Genomic DNA, 23284 nt, shown 5'->3' on the forward strand with positions numbered 1-23284 from the left:
GGTCTCAACACCCACATCAGGGAGTTCACAACTGACTGTTAACTACCTCCAGGGGGATTCCACACTTCTGGCCTCCACAGGCATCATATGCACATGCCCACACACAGACACACAGACACATAATTTAAAAAAAAAAAAAAAAAAAAAAAAAAAAAGCTGTCCAGCACTTCTAGAGCAGCAATCACCAAGCTCAACCTCTCTGTGGTTGAGAAACAAAGGCTGCTTTTAAGAAGTGGGAAGGACAAGAACACCCAAAGAGACTGACAAAATAATTTGTAAAGGGATGGAAGCCCAGAGTTACTAGCAATCCAGAAAAGGGCCATAAACTAACTCTCACAGACCCTCAGGACAAAAAGCCCAAGGGTAGAGCCAAAAGTGTGATTCTCCTCCCTTTCTCGTTTCTTTTCCCAATGGAACCCTAGTTGTCTCTCTTGAGCCTCTGGGGTGCCTGGCTCACTCAGAGTCTTGGGCTCATCGGCCTCTCTGGAAGCAGATCCCTGCGACACCAGCTCCGGGTTTCTGTGTACTGTGTATGTGAGTGTGTACTGCCTAGCCTCTCAGGGCAGGGCTGTGGAGAGGAAGGACACTCATTTGGCTACATCGCTTTTCATCCTTTTCTATGTTTCTGTTTTTATATTTTCTTAGCAGCAACAGAACAGGGAGACAGTCTTGAGGTATTTTAAAGAGTTTTTTTTTTTTTTTCTTAAAAAAAATAATATAAAGTTATAAAAAGCGGCAGCAGCCTGGGGCCCAGATCTGGAGGGGAGGAGGTGCTGACGGCTCCGTTGCAGTGGGCAGGCACTTTCTTGTTAATGGGCTTTTGACTGCAGGAAGACAAGAGGTAAGAAACAGGGTCAGGGTAGGGGCCTACCTGTTATCCTTCCCAGTGAACATCTGGACTAACCCTGAATTTCTTCAGCTGCCCTAATAAAAACAACTAAGCAAGGGGAAAAGGAATGCCAGCTAACAGAGCTGGGAGGTGAAGCTGAAGAACACACATGCACACACCTGTACACACACAGGCAGGCCCTTCAACAACTATCAGATTTCCCTTATAGGTGCCAGGAGAGTTGGCATGCACCTAACCCATGCTTACATCAGGAGACTATTACCCTGTCTCACCTCCCAGAAGTCCCTCCTTACAGAAATCACAGGGATAGATCAAAGCAGGCTTCAACAGAAAAGGTAAATAAAACTAGCTGCAAGCTTTACTAGAAACCTGGAGAATCTGCTGTAATCTGAAATGACTATGCGGGCCTTAGGATGTGTACTTGCTTTTCAACGTCCCAATGCCAGGAGCACTAGAGCAGCCCACCAACCCACCTAGACACCCTGCATGCTGGGACCCAAGGTCCCTTTCCCTTAAGGAAAAGTAGCTCCACGTCCTGGAGGGAGAGTCACAGCCAGTTCAAAAACAAGTGGTTCTTAAATTAAAAAAAAAAAAAAGCAAAGGTAGGATGGAACAGCATGAAGCCCAAAGAAGACTGGCAAAAGAAAGGTCCCTCTGGCAAAAACTGGGGTCACCTTGGAAAGAGCTGACCAACCTCTCTCTAAAGCTGAGCACCCAGAGGTGCTCTCATTCCCTGCTTTATTCCCTTTGCTGGAGTCATCCTTAGCACCTTCTCCATGTCACGTACCTACTGTGTTCCCCAGCCTCAGCCTTACCAACCCCTCTTTGCCCATGTTCAGGAAGCTGGGCTGGTACCTTCAGTGTAGAGCACTTCTCCTCAAAGGGCAGGGCTGGACTTGGCTTCTTGCGACGAACAGAGCAGGTCCCATCAGGAGGGACACCAGCCTGACAGTGCTTAGCCTTGACTGGCCGGCAGTAAGTAGCCAGGTTTTTCCGCTTCTTGGCTACCTCCTCCTCAGAGAGGCAGTTGGTTGGTAGGACCTTAGCTGGGTGTCCAGCCGCTCCCCGGTTCTCTAGCTGAGAAGCCTTGACTGGTATGGGGGATGAATGAGGAGAACCCCGACAGTCCGGGGGACCTGCTCTTTTCACTCGTGGCCCCACTGTTCCATTAAGCCCCATGCTCAGGGCTGTTTTAGTTTTGGCTGAGAGACCCCGACAGCCAGAGGGTTTGCCTTTTCCAGCAGGCTCCAGGATGCAGGTCCGTTTGAAAGTGGTAGGGCCAGGGGATAACTTCCGCTTTCGAGAAGGGGCCTCCATCTCTACCCCTTCCTTGCCTTTGGATGACTTGCTGGCCTTGGAAGGTGGCAGCTTGCTGAAGGACGGAGATGGAGTGTTGGCAGGCAGTGGTGAGGTAATTGCCTGGCTACCGCCCATGCACTCTGCCTGGCTGCAGGCAGCTGCTACACTGGGGGAGCCTGCAGGGTAGCTAGGGACAAGGCTGTCCTTGATGGGGGGTATGGAGACTGGGCAGGCAGGTCGGGGGGATGGGCCTGGAAGTCGAGGGCAGCTGCCCATAGAGGATGGACTCAGGGGATCAGATAAGGACGGACTGACAAGATGGGATGGAGGTTCAGCCGCTGGTGGGATCTTCCTGCAGCAAACAGAGAGCTCCACTGTGATACTGAGCAAAACACCAGGCCTCCCTAATAAATACCACTCTCTGCACCTTCAAATGGCCAGCAAAGCCCCAGAGCTGCTGCCCCCTGCTGGGAGACACTGGAACTAAAAGCCGAGGAAAGTGCAAGAGAAGAAACAACCTATCAGTGCAAGACATTCAGACTAGCATGTAGACCCATTAACAACCTTATTTTTGGTCTCAGTTTGGGCATTTTTCCATCCTAAATTCCTAAAAGGTACTGGAAGTGATGGGTAAGCATCTGGACTCACCCCTACCACCCGCCTGTGCCCTCCTCCAGACTACCAAGTCTCACCCCTTTCATGCCACACCCCATTTGGGTTCTTAGCAACAAGCCAAAGCACACCAGACTGGGGCTTCTGAAGCCTGAATATGCTCAAGCCCAAGGAAGCTCTGAGTCCACGAAACTCACTTCCACATGTGTGAGCTGAGGTGCCGTTCTAACATGGAGCTGAGTGCTGAGCAAAACCGGTCCAGCCGGCGGCTAAACACATAGCATCCTGGGCTCACCAGCCGGCTTCCAAAGGTGCAAAACTGGAAGCAGAAGGGAGGAACAAGTTTGGGAGGGCCTGAGATACAGCAGGCCATCTTCGAACAAGACTTGGCCACCCTCCACCCTGGCTCCCTGTCCTGGGTCTCCTTACCGCCTGTGGCCTAGGGGGCCGGGTTGCATAATGGCAGTCAGGGGGAAGGTGGAGATCATCAGAAGTCCCCTCTTCTTCACTCTCCTCACTAGAGGCTTGGGCCCCACCCCTAGGCAGAGGGAAGGGGAATAGGCCTGGATCCCCATCACCACCACAGGGACCTTCATCATCCAATTCACTTTCAGAAGAGGCCTGAGACCTAGAAGGGCCAAAGGGGATGTGAGGATGATGTGAATGATGTAGGGTCAGGGTGAGGGTTTACAAGCTCAAATAGCCAAGGTAGACAAATCCTTCTGGGTATTCAGAGGAAGGGGAATGGGGGAAAGGACAGGAAAGTACAGTCTAGCACACAGAGTGAGAGACAAAACCAAGGGCCATAGCCTCCTAGGGATTCTCTTCCCAGCCCCTTCCTAGGCCTTGTCTCTTCAGGAAGAAAATCCGACTCTTCCTCCAGAAACTCTTCCCAGTTGACTATACCCACCATGGGTCAGCCTAGTCAGCTCTCCTCATCACATACTCCTGTAAGCCTGTCCGGGAGCTGAGCCTGGGTTTCAGGTCTACCCCTCCTATTATGGGTGGGGGGGCACTGAGCAGGCTCTCCCATAGTGCAGGGCAGCCTCTGCACGCAAAGCAGATGATGACACAGCAGTGCCGCTTCACCCGGGACCCTGCCCCACCCCCGCCCCATTCAGCTCCCCGAGGACAAGGGCTAACCCATGGAGCCGGACGTTGTGTACGGCACCCCCCCACACACACACACAGAGGCTGCAGTGCTGCAGTATGCTTGTGCAATAACAGGGCAGTCGCCTGCCTCACACCACTGGCAGGGCTCTAGCCGTCTCCCATGCTTAGGGGAAGCGAGGGCATCTTCAGGACATTCCCTGGGCCTGTCTCCAGGGCTTCCTGGTGCCTTAGGGGCTGAGTGTCTCTATGTTAGGCGGGGTTAAGACTCATACCTGGGAAGCGCACAGTATGGGTAGGTCTGCTTAGACCGAGGAGAGAAGGTGGTGTTGGGGGCAGCTGCCGCCGCCACACCTTGCATGGCAGCAGGAAGCTCCTGGGAAGGGCGGTCAAGAGCTGGCTCTTTGCGTCCTGGGCTCTTCTCCTTGGGAGACTCTCCTTTGCGGGAGTTGGCCTTCAGTTCGGCCACCAGCACGTCAAAGTCCTTGGCCCTGCCTGGGACCTCCCTGCGTTGGTGCACTGAGTGGATCTAGAACACAGCAGAGGAGAAGAGGAGAGAGGTGTGATCTGAGCAGGAGTGAGGGGTATCAGTCTACTTTGACAGAGAAAGAGAAGATGTGTGTGTGGTGAGGGGTTTTTATGCGTCCATTTTTCTCTTTGGGCCAAAACTCTCCTCTGGGTAAGGGGATCTGAAGGGCACTCCCTGTCTACTGTGCCCTACTTGTGCCCACTACAAGTATCCATTTCTCTCCTTCCCTGATGTACACCTACCCCCTTCCCATGAACTGACTCTACAGTGACTTCTGAATTCTCCTTTCCAAGGTTCTGTGTCTGTGCTGGTCCCCATCCCCATGCAGAGGGGCAAGGTTACCTTGCAAGTCAATAAACGTGTACAAATCTTCTTTGTCTCTGGATTTATGACCCCACACTGCCTATTGAGGTCAAACTCTTTTCCTGTGGGGAAAGAGGTACAAATGAAATCTCAAGGCCATTTTCGGGGGGACCAAGGAAGAATCTGGCCTCTTGCTACCAAGGGCCCAAGAAGCAGCAAACCTAAGGCAGAAGAGCCTCATCCTCAAGTCTTCAGTTCTACCTGCTGGGTGTAAACCATTCCAGCCCCATCCCTGGCCCAGCACTTTTGGGAGACTGGAAGCCCAAAGCAGGGCAGCCCATAACAAGAAGCAAAAGCAGCCACAGGCATCCAAGATGCCAGGAAAACCAGCTGTGGGATGTAAGGAAGGAGATAACGGTCAATGTCCCCAGGCAAGAAAGAGTGACTCTCTTGGCTTGGACACAAGCTCTCTCAGACTAGCTCCGAGATCCAGACCAGCAAAGCTTCCTGGGAACAAGCAGGACAGGAGGCGGTGGGGCTTCTGTACCCTGACTGTACTGTAATGGCCAGAGCTGGTCAGGTCCACTCCTTCCTGACTGAAGAATAGAGAAGCCCAATGAGGTCTCCACTCTGCCTTTCTGAGCCCCGTGTCTATAACTACTCACGAGCCATCTTTCGGTGGGTTTTAGGAGGCAGCCTGGCTCCGCTGGGCTCCTTCTCCAGGGGGCTGCCTTCGGCCCGGTGACTGGAGCCCTCACCAGGTATTAACTCCATGTTCTCTCTGCCAGGAGGTTCTTTAGGAGAGGGGGCCATGGGGACTTTTCCAGGGGAGTCCTTGGGGAGGCCTCCTGGCTGACTGAGGAAAGCAGAGGGTGGAACCACCCTGACTCCATGTCCGTCGGGCTTCGGGAGACCGGACATCTTCTCCAGATTCACCACAGGCACGAAAAGGCTACACGTGGAGAGAGGGTATGGGCTGGGAGGTGGGGAGGCTGGGACTGGGGTCTGGACTCTATCCCAGAGCCATCTCCTCCCTAGCTCTGGAACTTGGGTGGGCTCCAAGAGAGGCGTGGAAAAAAAGGGGAGCCCATGTTCCCTGGAATATATGGAAAAGGAGCTGCAGATGGGTTAGCTATTTCTCACTGTGAGCAGTATCCTGCAAGCCAGGGATGAAGGTCAACCCTTTCTTGGGTCAGGGTCAGGGCTAGTCTTGAGGGGTTCCCAGCCTCTTCTTACCAGAGGTTGTCCTTCTGGGTCTTCTCAGGAGGCTGGTGGCCACGGCTCCGGGACCCCTGGCCCTTCTCCCTGGAGGAGGTTTTGGTGGAACCTGGGGCTCTACAAGCTGGGCCCTGCCCATTCACTACATGGCATTTCTGAGAGCTGGCAGGGGCTGGAGGTGGGGGTGGGGCCCGGGCATAAAGCTTGCTGAGGGGCCCATGTCTTCTTTCTGTCACCAGGAGGTGGAAAGAGTAACTGAGGTGAGCGGTATTGACTACCTCCTCCCCCTAGTCTCCTAACCAGCCCACCAATTCTTTTTACAGAACCTGAATTGCTAGAGCTTGGGCTGTGAGCTTGTCTCCTTCCCATTTAAAATTGAGCCTTTAAGAGTCAAGAGTCTAGACCACACTTCTTGAACCTCTTCACTCTACTTGATGCTAGAAGCTTATTCAAACAACAATCCTGACACCTACAAGACTCAAGCTGCCCCCAGCACCATCTTCCTTTACCCCATATGACCTCCCAACTGACACTGTCCTAAGAGTTCCACATTCCGCCTTCCTGCCCCCTTACCACCTCCCTGGGGCGCCCCTCACCGCAATGCTTCTGGAAGGCTTGAGGCTTCACCACCTGGCTGCAGTGGTTACATACAACCAAATAGAAGTCATCATGGGCAGGGCAGTGTCCGAAGATGGACATGTCTGCAATGACAGAAGCCTTTATCACTGGGGTCAGGGACCAGGGGTTTCCCTAGATCAAGGAGCACTCTCACCCCACCACTTAGAAAACACTCTGCCTTCCAACATACGACAGGCTTCTTCTGCTGGATGCTCCCAGCTTCCACAGTCCAATCTAACCAGACCCAAAGTGTATACGCTTTCATGTGAGTGGGTACCGACCACATGTGATCAGGATCTCCGACAACAGGTCACGGGAGCCAGGGCAACTGGCTGACTCCGACCTATCAAAATGAGGCTCCCCCAGCAGTCTTGCTGCTTCAAGCCCCCTCTTCCATTGGAAGAGGGGAAGGTGGTCCAACGTCCCCCGAGTCCCGGCCCTGTTGACTCCCACCTTCTTTAATGAGGGTCATGGTGTCCGGCTTCTTCATGTTTTTGCTACTTTCCTCCAGTTCAGCCCCTGGAGGAGAAGCATAGCTCAGAAGGCCCATTCCCTTCCCAGAACCCAGCAGGGCCTGCAGCCCAGTGGTATAAAGCCCACAGTCCCTGACAAGCACTCAGAATTCCTGGAGAAACTTTCAGCGGGTCATTCACAAGAGCCCATTTTTCCTTGGCGTGCCTCTCTGAGATGAGATGACCCCATTTAGAAGGGTCATAATGACCCTTCACTCCCAGGTACAGTACAGAGTTCCGCTGCTGTCTAGGTGGGTGACTGTGGGTAAATGTCTTTTTTCTGGGCCTTGCTTCCCCATTTAAAAGGGAAACCGGTCTAACATTTTCTACAGGTCCCTTCTGAGACTTCTTACGCGGGTCCTTTCTGCTACTCTGTGGCATCCCAGACAAACACCCTCCCCGAGCCCCACCCCCATAGACTCATTTTGCTCCACCCAAGTTACCATAGTATCATCAAAGTTACACTCAGCTTCTCAGGTCCTGCACTGATAGGATGGCCATAGAGTAGAGAAACTGCTGTCTTTGGACCCTTTGGCATCTTCAAAGTCTCCTTGATCAGCTACGCAAGCCCCTCCCCTTCTTAGGGGGGCTTTGTCCAGGGGTTGCCCTTGTACCTCAGTTTCTGGGTTAATGACAAAAACATCTTAGCTGTGCAAAGCAGCTCTTTCCCCATCCCCTACCTCACTCCTCACCCCCCTCCTCTAAGCCCCCTCCCTGTCCCTTGGGGGGTGGGGGAATCAATTCTGAGTCACCAAATCTGTCTGAGTCCATTTCCGGTTCTCAGTGCATCTAGACCCTGACCATCTTAGCCCACTTGACACGGGGCAGCCCAAGAGTGGCCTGTACTCCCGTCTGGGTCGGCTCTTTAACACTCCCTTCTAGGATGAGAAGATTATTGGCAATCATAATACCCAGACATGAGTGGTAGTTGGTTAGGCATGCAAAAGACAAGGGGCAGCTCCCACTCTTTTAAGTGCCTTAAATGCAAGTGTGGGCAATGATAGACAGAACAGAGCTGGAAATCAGATGTCTCAAAAGAGAACAAGTGTCATTAGAGACTGCTCCATGGGATCTCCTCCTCCACCTCTTCTCACTTGCAAACTTCTTCAGGGGTGTGGTGCTTGCTGTCACCCCGAAAGGCCACGAGGCCAGGTGCTCCCTGGGGCCCAGGAGACAAAGATCAGAAGGGGCTGCAGGCCTGCTCACCAAAGGCACTCAAGGGCCTACAGAAAATAGGGGTTAAGGGAGAGAGCCAAGGGGCAGGGCAAGGGGCCCAGGAAAGGATGGAGGCTTGGAGGCATGGATGGGTGGACTGATGGAGGAAGGTTGGGAGGATGGATGGATGGATGCATGGATGATGGACGAACTAAAGCAGAGGGGGCGGGGGTTCAGGAATACTGCAGCAGGCGTGGAAACATTGAAAGAAGCTAAGGTGCGGGGCAAAAGGCAAGGATCAAGGGGGTGGGGAGGGGGCACAGAAGTGGGGTGCGTGGGAAACACGTGGAGAGGACTGTTGGAGATAGGTAGAACCGGGGCAGGTGCAGAACGGATAAACGCTGAAGGTCAGCACACAAGAAGAAAAATAAAGGCAAGTAAAGTGGGGGCAGGTACTGTGCGCCCGCAGAGACAGAGGTGGGCAGGGTGGGCTGCAAGCGATGCGCCGGCGCTAGGACCCGGAGGCGCGAAGGTACCTGAAGCAGGCGGGCACTAGGACCCGGCGGGTCCTTTGTTTGGGGGGCCGGGGAGCCGGACGGCGGCTCTAGTCGGCGGCTCCCCTCAGCTGGAGGGGGCCCCGGTGGGGGGAGGGGAGATAATGATGGGGTCCCCGGACTCTAGTGTGGCTGTACTCACCGTCTGCCGCGGGCAGGTCGGCCCGCTCCACCCACGAGCTCCAGCTCTGTCCCGCGAAGTCATCGAGACTCGGCACTCGCCGCTCCAGAGCGGCCATTGCTGCCACCGCGCGTTCACGCACCGCCATCACCGCCGCGGACGCGCGCCCGCCCCGGCGCCGCCGCCGCGCGGCCCCCTCCCCCCCCCCCCCGGCCGGGGGCACGCCTCCCTCTCCCCCTACCTTGCCAGTTCACTCTTTGCGCAAGCGCAGCTCGGGCCTCCTACCACCACCGCCTCAGCTCCCGCACAGCTTTCTGGGAAGTGTAGTTGCGGAGAGGTGGCGATGCCTACGGACCTAGCCGAGGGATCCCCTCCGAAAGGCACAATCGCTCGCAGGCAAGGAGCGATCGGAGCCTCGGAACATCGTCTTCCAACCCCTCTGCACACATCCTTTGTGCCACTAGTCCGTTCTTCCGAGATTACGGCACGCACCCGAGCCCCAAACCTCTCTCTGCCCAAGATGCCCCTCTAAAGCCGTGCATCCGCCAGCTGGCTGGCGCCCCTTCCTGGGCTGGCGGCCACGAAGTGACTCCGCTCCCCTGTAGCTCGAATAGGGTAGGTGCAGGGAGGTGGGCGCAGTGAATCAGAAGGGCAAGGGGAGGGAGTGTGCAGGACGTGCTGAAGGACACAGGGCTTGCAGTGGGGGAGGGCCTCCGCGCCTGTGCTCTTCCTCTGTGGGAAACCCACAATGCCTTGATGCAGAACGGAGGTTTTGCTGTTGTCTGGGTTTGGGAGGACCTGGCTGAGCTTGCCAAGATCACCTGTCAGTATGACAGAAGGCAATCTCCGAGCCAGAACCAGCCCCGGAACTAGGGTGGCCCCGAGGCTGCTGGTGTTTGCAGTGTCTCTGCTGATCCATCTCTCTTCTCCTGGGAACTACGATCGATAACCTGCACCGCCTCTTCCCAAATTCTGGCTGGACCCTGACTCCATCCATCATTTCGGCTTCTTTTTTCTAATGAATATTTTCGCCGCTGGAAAAGCTGCTACTGAAGCCTTGGGAGGGTTTTCATCATATCTATCCTATTCTTTTCTCTCGTTCTTTTTTTTTTCTTCTTTTTATCCCCCCCCCCCCAGGCCCAGAAAGTACCTTAATCACCCACCTTTCTTCTCAGCTGATATTTCTTCACACCCTTACACGAGACAGAAGAGTCTGACTTCACCTCCCTCCCTATTCTCATTGGGAATGAAATATTAATCCTCTTTTTCTTTGACTACCTCATACCCCACGCCATCTTGCATCTTTCTGCCTAAAATGAAACTGAGTTTGGGAGCAAATAAGTCAAGGTCTGTGACTTTAAGACAGCAGAGTTTCTGCTTTCCGTTTAAGAAGAGTTTAAGAAGAATAATATCTGAGGGAGAAGTTCTACACCTGAGACCCACCCATAGGTGACAGAAAGGCCCAGGAACCTGAAAAAATTAAATGTAAAACTTGTGCCCAAGTACATTTTTCTAGCGAATGTAAATGTAACACGTGACTGTCTGGAGGAGATGGAGGTGCAAGTTTGTGCAGCATGAACCTTAGAGTAAATCGAGGGAAGCATATGGCCCTCAACTCCTCCTTTGGGTCACAGATGGTAGGAGAGCAAATGGAGACAGCACTGTAGAAACCACTATCTTTTGCCTTTTGAGTTTGATCCAAATTTGCTAATGAGTCTCAGTTTCTTTGGACTAATTGAGTGCCACCAAAAGAGTCTATGTCACCAAACTGGGGCTTGCCAGGAGCAATTGCTCAGCCAGCAGACTCTATAGGGTGCAGAGGAGTGAGGAGTAGAGTGATGGGTTGGTAGAAATGCTGATCTTTGTCCAAGAACATAGAACAAGGGGAAAGAAACCCCCAGAAGTCCTCTGGTCTTGGCTTCTTCATGGCATATACTCGCAGCACTGTTTATTCAAATGTGTATTAAGCACCAGAAAACAACATGCAACATTCTCCCCCCACCCTTGATCTGCAATCTCAGAAAGAGGAGACCCATGGTCAGGATGAAGAGAACTCATGTCTCAGAAAGGTCCTGGATGGGCATCTCCTCATGGTCAGACTCTACCAGGGCAAAGGGCGAGTTCCCTGCTTGTTGGCCTCCTGCAACAGCTAGAGAAACCAGACACCTACTCCTACCTCAGGCGAAGTGACTGACTATGCAAAGTGGTGCTGCCAGGCCTGGTTGGAGAGGATGTGAGTCTTATGAGGACAGCCCTGCGCTTGGCACTTAGCCCTACCCAGCCCTCTGAAGGTAATGAGGTGAACTGGTCTTTCCTCTTAGGGTGATCATGGAAAGAGAGGCCATAGACTATAAAGGCTCTTCTGGCCGTAGCTGGACACTTAGTGAGGAAGAGCCTTCTCAACCCTAGAGAGAGCTCTCTCTGGAGTGAGAGTGCTCACTGGAAGCGGACAGCTCCTTCCTAAAGCAGTTAATGGGCCAGTTGCTAACTTAGGCTCCAAAGGAGAACACTTTATCCATCACGTTCAGATAAATTATAAATATAGACGCAGATCCCAAACACAGTTCAAGTAGAAGCTGCTCACAGATTCCCCACAGGGGCTTGCTTGAAGAAAAATGTATCTTTAGAGCTGTAGGCAAAACTGTCCCTCTTGTCCTTAAGTAAACATGGGGACAACTTAGGATAGAGAGTGTCAGATTTGGGAACATTCTCGCTCTCATCAACCTTCCTCCTCGTTAAAGCTTACCCCTAAAATCTAAGAGAGGAAACAAAAAATTCCTTTTTTTTTTTTCCTGAAGGACTTGGGGGCATGTGGAAGAGTATAAATATCATACTTCTCCTGTGAAGCTGAGAATTGTAACCCAAAGAAGAAATGAATGGCCCAAAAGTTAAGGGTTCTAAGCCCCGGGCACCCATCTCGATGTGGGTAGTATTGAGGAAGGCAAGGAGGTTGGAGAGGGTTGACCATGTCTTAAGGACAGGTTGGCACAGAACATCTCCATCTTTGGGATGCTCAGTGGGCCAACTGGCACTAAATTGGGAAATGGATGATTTCTTCCTTCTTCATCTTTCCCTATTGCCAGGGTAGATCAGGGGGTTTTGATCTGGGTAGGAGGCAGATGGCATTTACCCAGTTGGTACCCTCAGACCTTGGGGCCCAAGGAGGGATGATGGAAGGAGGTGCCAGGAAGAGGAGACACATCAAAGACAAATATGGAACTGGATCCCGAAGTGAAGAAGCACCAATAGCATCGGGCTGCCCAGGACCGGGGAAGGATGGAGCCTGGCTACCGTATGGAAGCAAGGGAGGACTTGGGGAGATGAGGAGAGAGAACACCTCTTTGTAAAGATGGGGAAGAGAAGGTGTGAAAAAGTGCTGCTTTGAGAAACTGAGCAGACAGTAAGGGACATGTGGGCCCATGTATCCACGTCCTCCCTGGGCACCTCAGCCTCATGATGGTCCTTCAGGCCCTCCCAAAGCCCACAGGAATGAAAGGAAGGCCTGGGCAGACTTTAAAAAAACTCTTAAAAGCCTCGTCTCCAATAGGTTGGGAAAGGGAGATGGGCTGACAGGTGTATTGGGGGTAGGAGAATGAAGGGAAAACGTTCCTAGCTGTCTATCTTGTTTCCTAAGTGTGAGACAAAACCAAGGCCAAGAAGGAGAAGGGAATAAGGGGTTTCATGAGTAGGTGGAGTTTAGGGTGCTACTGAAAGTGTTCCAGCTGAGGGAAAGGGAGGACTGAGGGGGCAGAAACCACATTCTGCCAGCAACTTTCCTGACTTTTTTCCTGGAAGCTGCAACACAATTGCAACTCTGTCTGCTCCCTCTGAGTCCAGGCCTCATATGGAGCCTTGGAGGACCCCTTGATATGGGTCTCCCTGTTTCACACATGGCGGGAGCTACAGACAAACAGGCCAGAGAGGAGATTGGGGGGCACACTGAGCTCTGGAGGTAGGGTGGGGGGCTAGAGATTAGCTACAGACTAGATGACAGCCATTGGGGGATGTCACAAAACCTCTGCCAGGCCCTCCACACAGGAATCAGGGCAAAGTTGCCAGTTGACTTCCCCAAGTAAGATGCTTGAGTCCAGGCAGTAGCCAAGAAGCACTGAGGTCCTGCCATTTGCAGGAGGAGGGATAGGGAGCCAGTGGAGGGATACCCAGGTTACCAATAGCTGATGCCTACTCATCCATTGTCTCAAATCTCAAAGTCCAGGATGATGGGGGAAAGGAGCTGGAGGAGGAGGAGGAGAAAGAGGAGGAGGAGATGATGATGAAGAGGTGTTGTCCAGTTCAGGAGTAGCCAGATGAGGGCTTCTTACTGCTTCTCCACTGCTCCCTGCTCTGCTGCACTCTCCTGGCTGGGGCCCTGGCCCTGGTCCTGGCCCTGTCCATGCCACGGGGTCTCTTTGAACACAAACCAACAGTTTCCAGCCCACAGGAAGAAGTTGATAAAGCCGAAGAGCTACAAAAGAAACAAGGAGAGCTTGTGAGAACAGTCAAGGAAGAACCACATGAGAATGGGAGGAGGAGCACAGAGAACTAGGTGTAGACAGGGTTCAAGGCTGTTGTCTATTAAGGGATCCTCTAGTGAAGGTGTCTAAACTCTATCCTGAATGCATCCACAGTGTAGCTTGGTGGCTAGTGGAATCAGGCCCCAGGAATGCTAAGTCAATCAAGGGACTCCCTCTTGCCTGCTTGAGGTGCACGTGGTTGGAGCTGTCCAAGGTACTCCTCTAAGGGTACCTTAAGACTAAGCGAAGGCTCATTCAAACTCCTATTGTTTTTGTTAGTGTTCCTTTGTTTTCTGTGCGTACCTAGCCTGTTCTAGAACCTGTAACCCTCCTGACTCTGTCAGACAGGCTGTTGGTGTTACAGGTATGTGCCACTTTGTCAGCTCTACTCAAATAGTCACTGAAAAAAATCTTTGAAAAACTGACAACAGAGCAGGGTGTGGTGTCGCACCTTTAATCCCAGTAGAGGCAGAAGCAGGTGGATCTCTGTGAGTCTGAAGTCATCCTGGTTTCTGTAGAGTTCCAGGGCAGTCGGGGATACAGAACACAAAACACAAAACAACAACAAAACTCTAACAAAAGAGCAGTTAGGGAGAAGGCGCTGATGTTTGCAATTCACTTTGGAAAGTGTGTTTAAAAATGGATTGAGCTAGCCATGGTGGTGAACACCTTTAATCCTAGTACTATTGAGGCAAAGACAGGCAGATCCCCATGAGCCAGAAGCCAGCCCATTCTGTATAGTGAGTTTCAGGCCGGCCAGGGCTGTATAGTAAGATTCTGGCTCAAAGTATAGTAATAGGACTGATAAGCTAGGCATGGTGGGTTACACCTGTGCAATGCTAGCATTTAGGAGATTAAGGAAGGAAGACGTAAATTTGAGACTAGTCTGGGTCTCAAGACACAGATGAAAAGAAAAGCTGACTGTAGTGGCACAAATCAGTAATTCCAGTACATAGACGGCCGAGGCAAAAGAATCGTGTTTTCAAAGGTAACTTGAGCTACAGAGTGAGTTCAAGCACAACTATAGGAGGATCCTGTCTCAAAAACCAAAATAGAAACAATAGATAAGAAAAGATGGATAAACGCATATAAGGCAGATACATTGAAGTGTTATTATTTAGGAGGTGACTATGTGGGCTTTCCCTGTAAACTTTTTTCATTTTTTCGGGATATGATTTTTTTTTTTTTTTTTTTTTTGCAATTAAAAAATTGGAAGAAAAACCTATGTTCAGTGTTCCAGAAGGCTCCTTGGTGCATTAGCCATTAAACATTCCAACTGTGAGGCTTGGGGATCTTTAGGGCATTTTCTGGGTGGGTATGGCTGGTATGGCTGAGATGACAGGGGGCATTTGAGAAGTTTAATACTGTGGGTATTTACCGGCTTATAGAGGTGTATCTCGGCACTGTAATAACTGGAAGGCTAAAACGTGGATTGCCTGCCAGCTGAACCCACCACTCCCCCTCAATCCTGTTCCAGCAGGGAAGGCTAAGTGACAGGAGCAGTTTCTCTCACACACTGGTCTGCTCACAGCTCTGAGCCCAGACAGACCTCAGCTCCTTCTGCACTTGCTCCTATGTGACATGTGGCCAAGCAGGCAAGAAAGGGTAACCCCCAGGGCAGCTAAAAGTGGGAAGGAGAGATGGCAAAGAAGTGACTCAGATTCTCCTCATCCAAAAATATCTCCTCAGGTCAGAGCAGGGGTGACCAGCCTAGGTGCAGAGCGCATCGGCTCTGAGGACACCTTCCCTGTTCCTCTCAGAAGCAGCTATCTGGGACAGCTGGGCTAGTGTGCCTTTCTCAGACCCCTTCAGGGAGCACAAGTCTCACCACTGAGATGTTAGCCAGTCCCATTGAGGGGGTGGCCCCGGCGCTGCACACTGCGTCCTCCCCGTGGCACACGGACATAGCTGCCGTCAGGCTGGATGGCCGGGTGGCCCCTTTGATATCAGTCAAGCCCTTGCCCCAGGCAGCTGCAGCAACCAGCCAGAAGAAGGTAAAGGAGACAGTCACACAGAAATCCTAGGAGGAGCAGAGGGAGAAAGACATTCAGAAGGGCCTGTGACCATCAGTTACTTTTCTTTCCTCTTGTCACACAAGGAATCCTGAGGTCCCAAGACAGATGCCTCTTCTCATCCTACCTGAGGACTCGGTTCAGTGCCACCAAAGGAATGCTGCCACCAAGACTGCCATATCCCTGCCCTTGGAATTAAGGTCAGGCAATGAGCCAGGGTAACCCTCCCTCTTTGCAACCCAAGTGACCTACACTTCCCACTCTTTCCTCTCGACTCCCTCTTTGATCACCACTGTTCAAACTCTAAGTAATGAGGAAGGCAGCTTCAGGAGACAGTGAATATTCCTAAAGCGTACTTCCCATCTTGGATGCCTAAAATAAGAGGAAGTAAAGGAAATGATCCTAATAATCAGAGAATGCTAAGTACAGTGCTGCATACTCATTTTATCCTCCCAAAGCACAGACACAAGTATTCAATACTCCATCCTTACTTTATAGCCAAGGAAATTAAAGTGTAGAGAGGCTGAGTAACTTGTCTAATGTCTATTAGGAGCAAGTGCTGGGATTTGAACACAGGTAGGTTGGCTCTAGAGGCTGTTTCATAAAGATACTATTTTGCTTCCTCTGACTGTGAACAAACCATGAGAGGTCAGTAGGACAAAGGTTCCATTCTTTCAGGGAAGCCATTACTTTTGAGCTCCCCTCTATCTTTGACTCCAGCCTTCTAACAAATGTCTCTTCCATTTCTTGGTCCCATCTCTCTGGGCTGTGCTCACTCACCACCAGCGGGAAGCGTTTGTTCTCTGTGTAGAGTTTGTGAAAGCGCAGGTAGAGGACTAGGGCAGCCATTGTATAGAAGAAGGAAAAGATGCCAAGGGTCACAAAGAACTCAGCTGGGGCAGAAAAGTCTCCCATGAGATGCATGGTTTTGGAGGTGGAGTCGTCATCACAGAGCGGCATCTCATACTGGACCCGGTGCAACCTGCAGGCAGCAAGGGAAGCCATGCTGAGCAAGGGCCAGCCTCTCTCGCCCTGCCCAAGAAGGGTTCCTGTGTTGGTTTCCACCCTGGGAAAGGAGTCTTGTAGGTAGGAACTTCTGAGGAAATCTTGCTGTCAAGACAGGAGCTACCTCAAAATTCTACTCTGGTTTTGTTGTTGTTGTTGTTGTTGTTGTTTGTTTGTTTTTCTGGCAGTACTAGAGATTGAACTTGGGGTCTCACACATGCTGGGTAAGTACTTTAGCCACTGAGCCCAGCCCTAGTGCAAGATTCCATCCAAGCCCCGTGTACTTCAGCAGCCACTCTATACCCATCCGTCTGGCCAGAATTTTTAAGTATCTCCAGGGACCTTTAAGTCATAACATATATGCAGTCCAACTATTTCTGGGAGCTAAACCACTAGACGAATTACATTCATTTTGCCCTTAGAAAAACACAGGATGCTGGAGAGACGGCTCAGTGGTTAAGATCACTGGCTGCTCTTCCAGAGGTCCTGAGTTCAATTCCCAGCAACCACATGGTGTCTCACAACCATTCTAATGGGATCTGATGCTCTCTTGTGTCATGTAGTCATACATACAGATAGTGTGCTCATATGTGTAAATAAATCTTTAAAAAAGAAGCTGGGCAGTGGTGGCACATGCCTTTGATCCCAGCACTTAAGAGTCAGAGGCAGGCAGATCTCTCTCTCTCTTTTTAGATTTATGTATGTATGTATGTATGTATACAGTATTCTGCCTGTATGTATGCATGCAGACCAGAAGAGGGCACCAGATCTCATCATAGATGGTTATGAGCCACCATGTGCATGTGGTTGCTGTGAATTGAACTCAGGACTTTTGTAAGAACAGCCAGTGCTCTTAACTTCTGAGCCATCTCTCCAGTAGATCTCTATGAGTTCGAGGCCAGCCTACTCTACAGAGTGAGTTCCAGGACGGTTAGAGACAGAAACCTTGTCTTGAAAAACCAAAAAAAAAAAAAAAAAAAAAAAAAAAGAAAGAAAGAAAGAAAAATGAAAAAAGAAAGAAAGACACAGGATTCACAGACTTGATTTAGGCCTCCCTGATTTCGCCACATTGGACAAAATAGAGCGGGAAATACAGTTTGTTGTGTAGTGGTTTCAGACATTCTGAAAAGATGAGCTCTGCCTCCATCCTCTTCTGAGCAGTCATTTTCCCCTCCCTAGACTCTCAAATACTCAGGGATTTGTACCCTCTTCTACTTCCTGGTCAAGGTGTACCTTTTTGTATTTGGGTGACATCTACTGTTTAATAACTAAACTCTAACAAGCTTCCTTCCTCCAAGATACAGAGGAATCTGCAGAGGGTCAGAGAGAGCTGCCAAACTGGCCCAGACCCCTACCACTCTTCCTCCCAATGGCTGGATTCGCTCTGAGCTGTGGTGAGCTGCCATTGCTTGGGTTTGGACTGGACACCATAGCAACGATATATCTATGTTTCACTCTGGTCAGAGTGTCTGAAATGGCTAATGGACTGAATGATATCCGTGTCGTTCTATTTTGATTTAGAACAGCACCCAATAAATGGTCTTTAGGTTGTGTGTCCTGTGAGCAGAAACAAATGAGGAGAGGCTGGTAGGAGCAGAGGAGGAAGAAAGCCCTGCTACCATAGTAAAAGGAGGGCACCTCATCAGAACCAGTCCCTACTCACCTGAAGGGATAGCCGAACAAAACAAGGATGGAGCTCACATCCTTGGCTTCGTTGTTGCAGCGAACTATGGCTCCCGTCTCCCCGCTGTAAGAGCCGCAGGACCCGAAGGCGAAAATAGCAAAGAGCTGAGAGAAAGTGAAGCCCCTTTGAGAGTCAGAAGGTCTCTCAAAACAAAAACAAACAGCAACAAAACAAAACAATAACAACAACAACAACAACAACAAAAACACAAACAAACCACCCTTTGACTCCAGAAAGTATGAGTGCTTAAGTGGCCAAGAGAGTAACAATCCTTTTATTGAGTTTCTTCTGAGAGGAACCCTTGCTTCCATCCTTTCAATTCCAGACATTGTGTTCTCTGAACAGAGCAGTGGGCCAAATAACCAAGTGAAGAAGGTAGACTTTGAGCCATGTCTTAGAGGGAGAGGATGTGGGAGGAAAGAATTTCCAGAGCTCTTTATTGGGCATGGCACTGGGGACCACACGTGACCTCTTTAAGATAATGACCAACACAAAATCTCTGTAATTCTGACTTTAGAAATGTCTGTTTCCCTGGGCAGTGGTGGTGCACACCTTTAATTCCAGCACTTAGGAGGCAGAGGCAGGCAGATCTCTGTGAGTTCCAGGCCAGCCTGGTCTACAGACTGAGCTCCAGGATAGCCAAGGCTTCACAGAGAAACGTTATCTCAAAACCTTTCCCGCGGAAAAAAATGTCTGTTTCAAAGCTAGACTTATTTTTTTCTCCAAATAAGAGATTGAAATAAACACACACAACCTCTCTCTCTCTCTCTCTCTCTCTCTCTCTCTCTCTCTCTCACACACACACACTTTTCTTTAACTTGGTTTTTCGAGACAGGATTTCTCTAGATAGTCTGGGCTTGAGCTCAGAGATTCTGCTTCCCGAGTGCTGGGATGACAGGTGTGTGCTACCAAGCCTGGACAATAAGTTCCCTTTTATCAGGTGTGCCTAGAGTGTTTTTCACTTAATTTCATTTTCATTCCTCCTTGACCAGTCATCGACTCTATCGCTAACGTCCAGCAGTTTTCTGCCTCATTGGAGGTACGGTGGAGGGGAGGCTTCGGCCAAACCATCGAATAGTACTGCCAGCCTGACTTTTCCTTCCCTTCCAGCAACAGCACCGGCTGGGAGAATGTTGACAGGCCTGGCTCAAGCCCAGAGAAAAGTACCCTCCACTTGCCTTATCAGCCTCTACTATTTCCTGATGCTGTTCCTCTTTGTAATCTGCTGGTGCTGTCATTTCCCAGTGGTACGAAGCAGGAGTGTTTCAGACCACTTGAACTGTTTTCTTTTCCACCTTTCATCACAGCTGACTACACCTTCTGTTTTGAGTGATATGAAATGTCCCCATTCTACGACTCTCACATTTCTTTCCAGGGGAATACGCACTGATTAGAACAGGATGTAAGAAACTGCAATCTCTTGTTCTCCCACATTGACCATCCAGCCCATTTCCTATGCGCTTACCTTTGGCATGCTGCAAGTATTCTTACTGAATCGTGCATATACTCTGTTAATTGTTTGCTTCTATCTGTTTCTCTGTGACTCAGTCAGTGTTTTGGACATAAAGCAAGAAGAAGACAGTAATCTATACTCCAGGCCTGCATCCAGTCAAGAACAGAATTGTGCATTATTTTCCTACTGCCGACGGGAGTGAAAAGAGATCTAGATTAGGAATCAGGAAACCCGGGTTCTAGTCTTGGCTCTGTAACTTACTCGCTGGTTGTCTTGGCTCTCTGAGTCTTGGTTTCTTCATTTGTAAAATGAAACACTTGGGGATAATTTAAAGGCTGCTTCCAACTCTGGAATTCTTCCACCCTCTGAAGTTAATGCTATCAGCAGAGCATGCTCTTGGCTGGGTTTACCAACAGCTGTGCTCTGCCCCAGGGTGGTATCCAGTGCTACCGCCCTGCCTTGCATGGCCTGGCCTGGCAGAGCTCAATGCTGGAGCCACTGACTGCTCTCTAAAGGTCATGTGTGTCCCTGTTTTTAGAAGACTTGTTCCAAACGAGCGAGAATTATCTACATAGGTAAAGATAGCAGGGAAAGAAGACAGTGTAACCTGCCTCCATAATCTCCACACCGGAACTAAGCTCTGAGAGCTGCCCTGGAGCACTGTTGGGTCACCTTCCTGACAGGGCCACAGAGAAGTCACTACAAGCCTAGGTGTCACTACATAGCCTAGCATATGCAAAGCTGGCCTCTCAGGCAAAACAGTGGGTCTTCACTAGCTCTTCATCGGAGGTCCTTTCTTATCTTTATCCAATCTGCGGCTCTCTGATTCCCCCTAGAAGTCTTATTCCTCTCGGTTTCTGGTGCCTAGAACAGGACACAATCAGGATGTCACATTTAAGGAAGGACATCACAGTTGGGTGTATTTTTATTCATTGGCGGTTAGTCAGTGAACATAAAGAAGCATGTAAAGATTCCTGACTCAGGCCAGTGAGTTCCAGGCATGGAACATCTTCTTCCCTGGGCACTGCTGAACATCTGCCAGAAGATGGCATTTCTTCAGTATGTACCTTTGTACCAGGCATGTTAGCAGTGAGAGAGAGAGCGAGAAACAGAGAAGATAGAGAGAGACAGAGATACAGAGACAGACAGAAAGGCAGAGAGACAGAGGGAATGCTGTCCTTATGGAGTTTATGCTTTAGACTATACTATTCAATGGGTAACATCCAACTATGGCTATTTAAATTACTTCAAATAAAATGAAAGAAAAGCTAAGATTCAGTTGCTCAGTCATACCAGCACTGATTACAGAACTTTTCCACCATCAATGAAAATTCTAAGTCAAAACGATGAGCCTCAGGTCTGAAAATGATGAGCCTTACACTGATTCTTCCAAAAGCGAAATATACTCATAACCACCTTACTTGTAACTTTATTCTTTTCTATCTTGATTCTCTGAAAGTCGGGAAAAATCAAACAGGATCTGTAGTAGATTTTTCTTTTAGTTGCCAGAATGTATGTTTATTTATCCATTTTTGTGGTATCAGGTGTTGCTCATGGGTCCTTAAGTATGCTAGACAAGCACCATATTATAAACACAGGTCTTCAAAGCCAGAACACCATAGTCTATGGTGCTGGATAGCAGAGGAAGTAGATAACAGGAAAACCTGAGAACCTCAAGGCTATCAAAAAGGCCTCAAACATTATCAAGACCAGTGGTCTCATTCCACTTCTGGAAGCAGAAGCCTTCCTTCCTCTGATTAAGTGATGTTCTCAAAGTCATGTTTGGCTAATGTGAGAGCTGGGCTTCAAGTTCACATCTCCAGAGTCCCTGTTCTGAGCTCCTCTACTTCACTCATTTATTTATTCATTCATTCATTCGAAACTAAGCATGTACCTTTTGCCCTGATGCTAGATATATGGAGCCAAGTAAGACCCTGTACTGTGGTCCGTAAAGCTGAAGCGGAGGTCTCCTCTATCAGTGTCCGCTACATGTGGGGAGGCGGGCACTCTGCCCTGGGCTACAGGAGCAGAGATACCTGTCTGAACCATTCACAATTCAAACCCTCTACTTTTCTGTACCAGATTCACCTCCTGCCATAACCACCTAAGCCCCAGGAGCAAGAGGAAAAGAACTTGAAACCACTCTTCTCTCACACACACTGCTATGAGATAACACACTGGTCATAAAGAGCAAAGACGGAGTACCTGAGAGCAGGGGGATTTCTGGAGCTGCTGGAAATGGTGATGGTCGTTCTTTGCCCTCTACCTCCTTCCTCCTGCCCTTGTGTCTCTTTGAAAAGACAGAATAATCTTCCCACTCTGTTGCTGACTGGTTTACTGATTATAATCCCATGTCAACCCAAAGAACACTACCCACCAGGGTGCTCAATGTGCAAGAACACAGGTTCTCTCCCCTAGTCCTACTTCACCATCTGTTGGTGCTATGGACCCTGAAACTGTCCATTCAAAATCTCTAGCAAGAAAAAAAAATTCAAATAAATAAAAACAAATCCTACCAATGAAATGGCTTCTTTGTATTATGGATCACCACCTTCACCCCCCCCCCAAAAAAAAAAAAAAAAAAACCACAAGATCATCAGCCATCATCAGGAGGGCATACTTGGGTAAAGTTAATATGATCTATTATTTGTAAGAAAAATGAAATCCCATATGACCAAGTCACCTGGATTTTTTTGTGCCTTACATTCAAGCTGGAGAGTTGGCAGTGATGTTTGAGTAATCTCACCACAGGGTAAGTCTAGTGGGGCAGTCTGCATAAGGAAGAAAACTAGGGAAGGTTTGGGAATAGGACAGAAGAAAAAACACATTCATGGAATCTGTTCACTGTGACCCTCGGGAATGTTTTACTCATTGTAAAATTACTTTGTTACTCTTCCCAAGAACCCTGGAGGACATGGCTTAGCCTCAGATGAGGAAAACAAGGCCCATAAAGATTACATCACTAACCCAAGCTTTGAGGGACGAAAAGCAGAGGAGACTGATTTTAAGTCAAAGTCTATCTAATCCTAATCTTTTTTTCATACTTTTCTTTTTTTCATACTTTTTTTTTTTTTTTTTTTTTTTTTTTTTTGGCAGGGACAGGGTTCAAGACAGGGTTTCTCTGTGTAGCCTTGGCTGTCCTGGACTCACTTTGTAGACCATAGGCCAGGCTGGCCTCGAACTCACAGAGATACACCTGCTTCTGCCTCCCTGAGTGCTGGGATTATAGGCATGTGTCACCTCACCCAGCTTGTCTTTCTTTTCTTTTAAAGCTGGTTTTTATGGCCAATAGGATGGCTCAGGAGTGGGCAAAGGCACTTGCCATGGAACTCCGGTGGCCTGGAGTTCTACCCCCAAAATCTATGCAAAAGTGAAAAGAGAAAACAAACGTGTCTACATGTCCGCTTGCCCTTGTGCACATATCCCATTCACAACACACATTCTCTCTCTCCCTCTCTGTCTGTCTGTCTCTCTCTCACACACACCCTAATGATAATATAAAGTAAAAAGACCTATTTCAAGAACTGGTCTATATAAGCGTTATTTGGCTGCACTTGGGAGGCAGAGGCAAACAGATCTCCGTGAGCTGGAGGACAGCCTAGTCCTGTGAGTTCCAGGGCAAGTAGGGCAATATAGAAAGACCTTGACTCAATAAAACCAAGACAGTAGGATGGATGGATAGATAGGTAGATAGATAGATAGATAGATAGATAGATAGATAGATAGATAGATAGA

General features: G+C 49.6%; 2 protein-coding genes and 1 long non-coding RNA gene across 4 annotated transcripts in view; 1 reads left to right on the top strand and 2 right to left on the bottom strand.

The window, feature by feature from the left end:
* Positions 1 to 683: 683 nt before the first annotated feature.
* Atxn7l2 (ataxin 7 like 2) lies at positions 684 to 9029 on the bottom strand. Of its 2 annotated transcripts, XM_055618184.1 has the most exons (12): positions 8903 to 8963; positions 7495 to 7673; positions 6993 to 7058; positions 6518 to 6622; positions 5940 to 6150; positions 5369 to 5655; positions 4743 to 4825; positions 4147 to 4400; positions 3191 to 3389; positions 2959 to 3080; positions 1706 to 2501; positions 684 to 824 (listed from the first exon to the last, which is right to left on the bottom strand). In XM_055618184.1, the coding sequence occupies exons 3-12, from the start codon at positions 7027 to 7029 to the stop codon at positions 810 to 812; spliced, it is 2109 nt and encodes a 702-aa protein (XP_055474159.1). In that variant the 5' UTR covers positions 7030 to 7058; positions 7495 to 7673; positions 8903 to 8963; the 3' UTR covers positions 684 to 809. The 2 variants fall into 2 exon arrangements, with proteins under 2 accessions (XP_055474159.1, XP_055474158.1); XM_055618183.1 differs by lacking the exon at positions 7495 to 7673 and having other exon boundaries at positions 8903 to 9029.
* A 138-nt stretch (positions 9030 to 9167) lies between these two features.
* Positions 9168 to 22019, top strand: LOC129684923 (uncharacterized). The gene is made up of 3 exons (XR_008721414.1): positions 9168 to 9496; positions 15494 to 15607; positions 21632 to 22019. It is a non-coding gene; the product is annotated as an uncharacterized LOC129684923 (long non-coding RNA).
* The window catches only part of Sypl2 (synaptophysin like 2), a 14856-nt gene continuing 2462 nt past the window's right edge, over positions 10891 to 23284 (bottom strand). Inside the window, exons 3-6 of the mRNA XM_055618185.1 lie at positions 18076 to 18200; positions 16188 to 16389; positions 15224 to 15415; positions 10891 to 13346 (exon numbers count right to left, since the gene is read on the bottom strand). Coding sequence (XP_055474160.1) covers positions 13200 to 13346; positions 15224 to 15415; positions 16188 to 16389; positions 18076 to 18200 — 666 coding nt within the window. The 3' untranslated portion in view covers positions 10891 to 13199. The remainder of the gene's footprint in view (positions 13347 to 15223; positions 15416 to 16187; positions 16390 to 18075; positions 18201 to 23284) is intronic.

This window comes from Psammomys obesus, unplaced genomic scaffold (genome assembly GCF_907164565.1).
Source record: "Psammomys obesus unplaced genomic scaffold, mPsaObe1.curated_primary_1811, whole genome shotgun sequence".
NCBI lineage: Eukaryota > Metazoa > Chordata > Mammalia > Rodentia > Muridae > Psammomys > Psammomys obesus.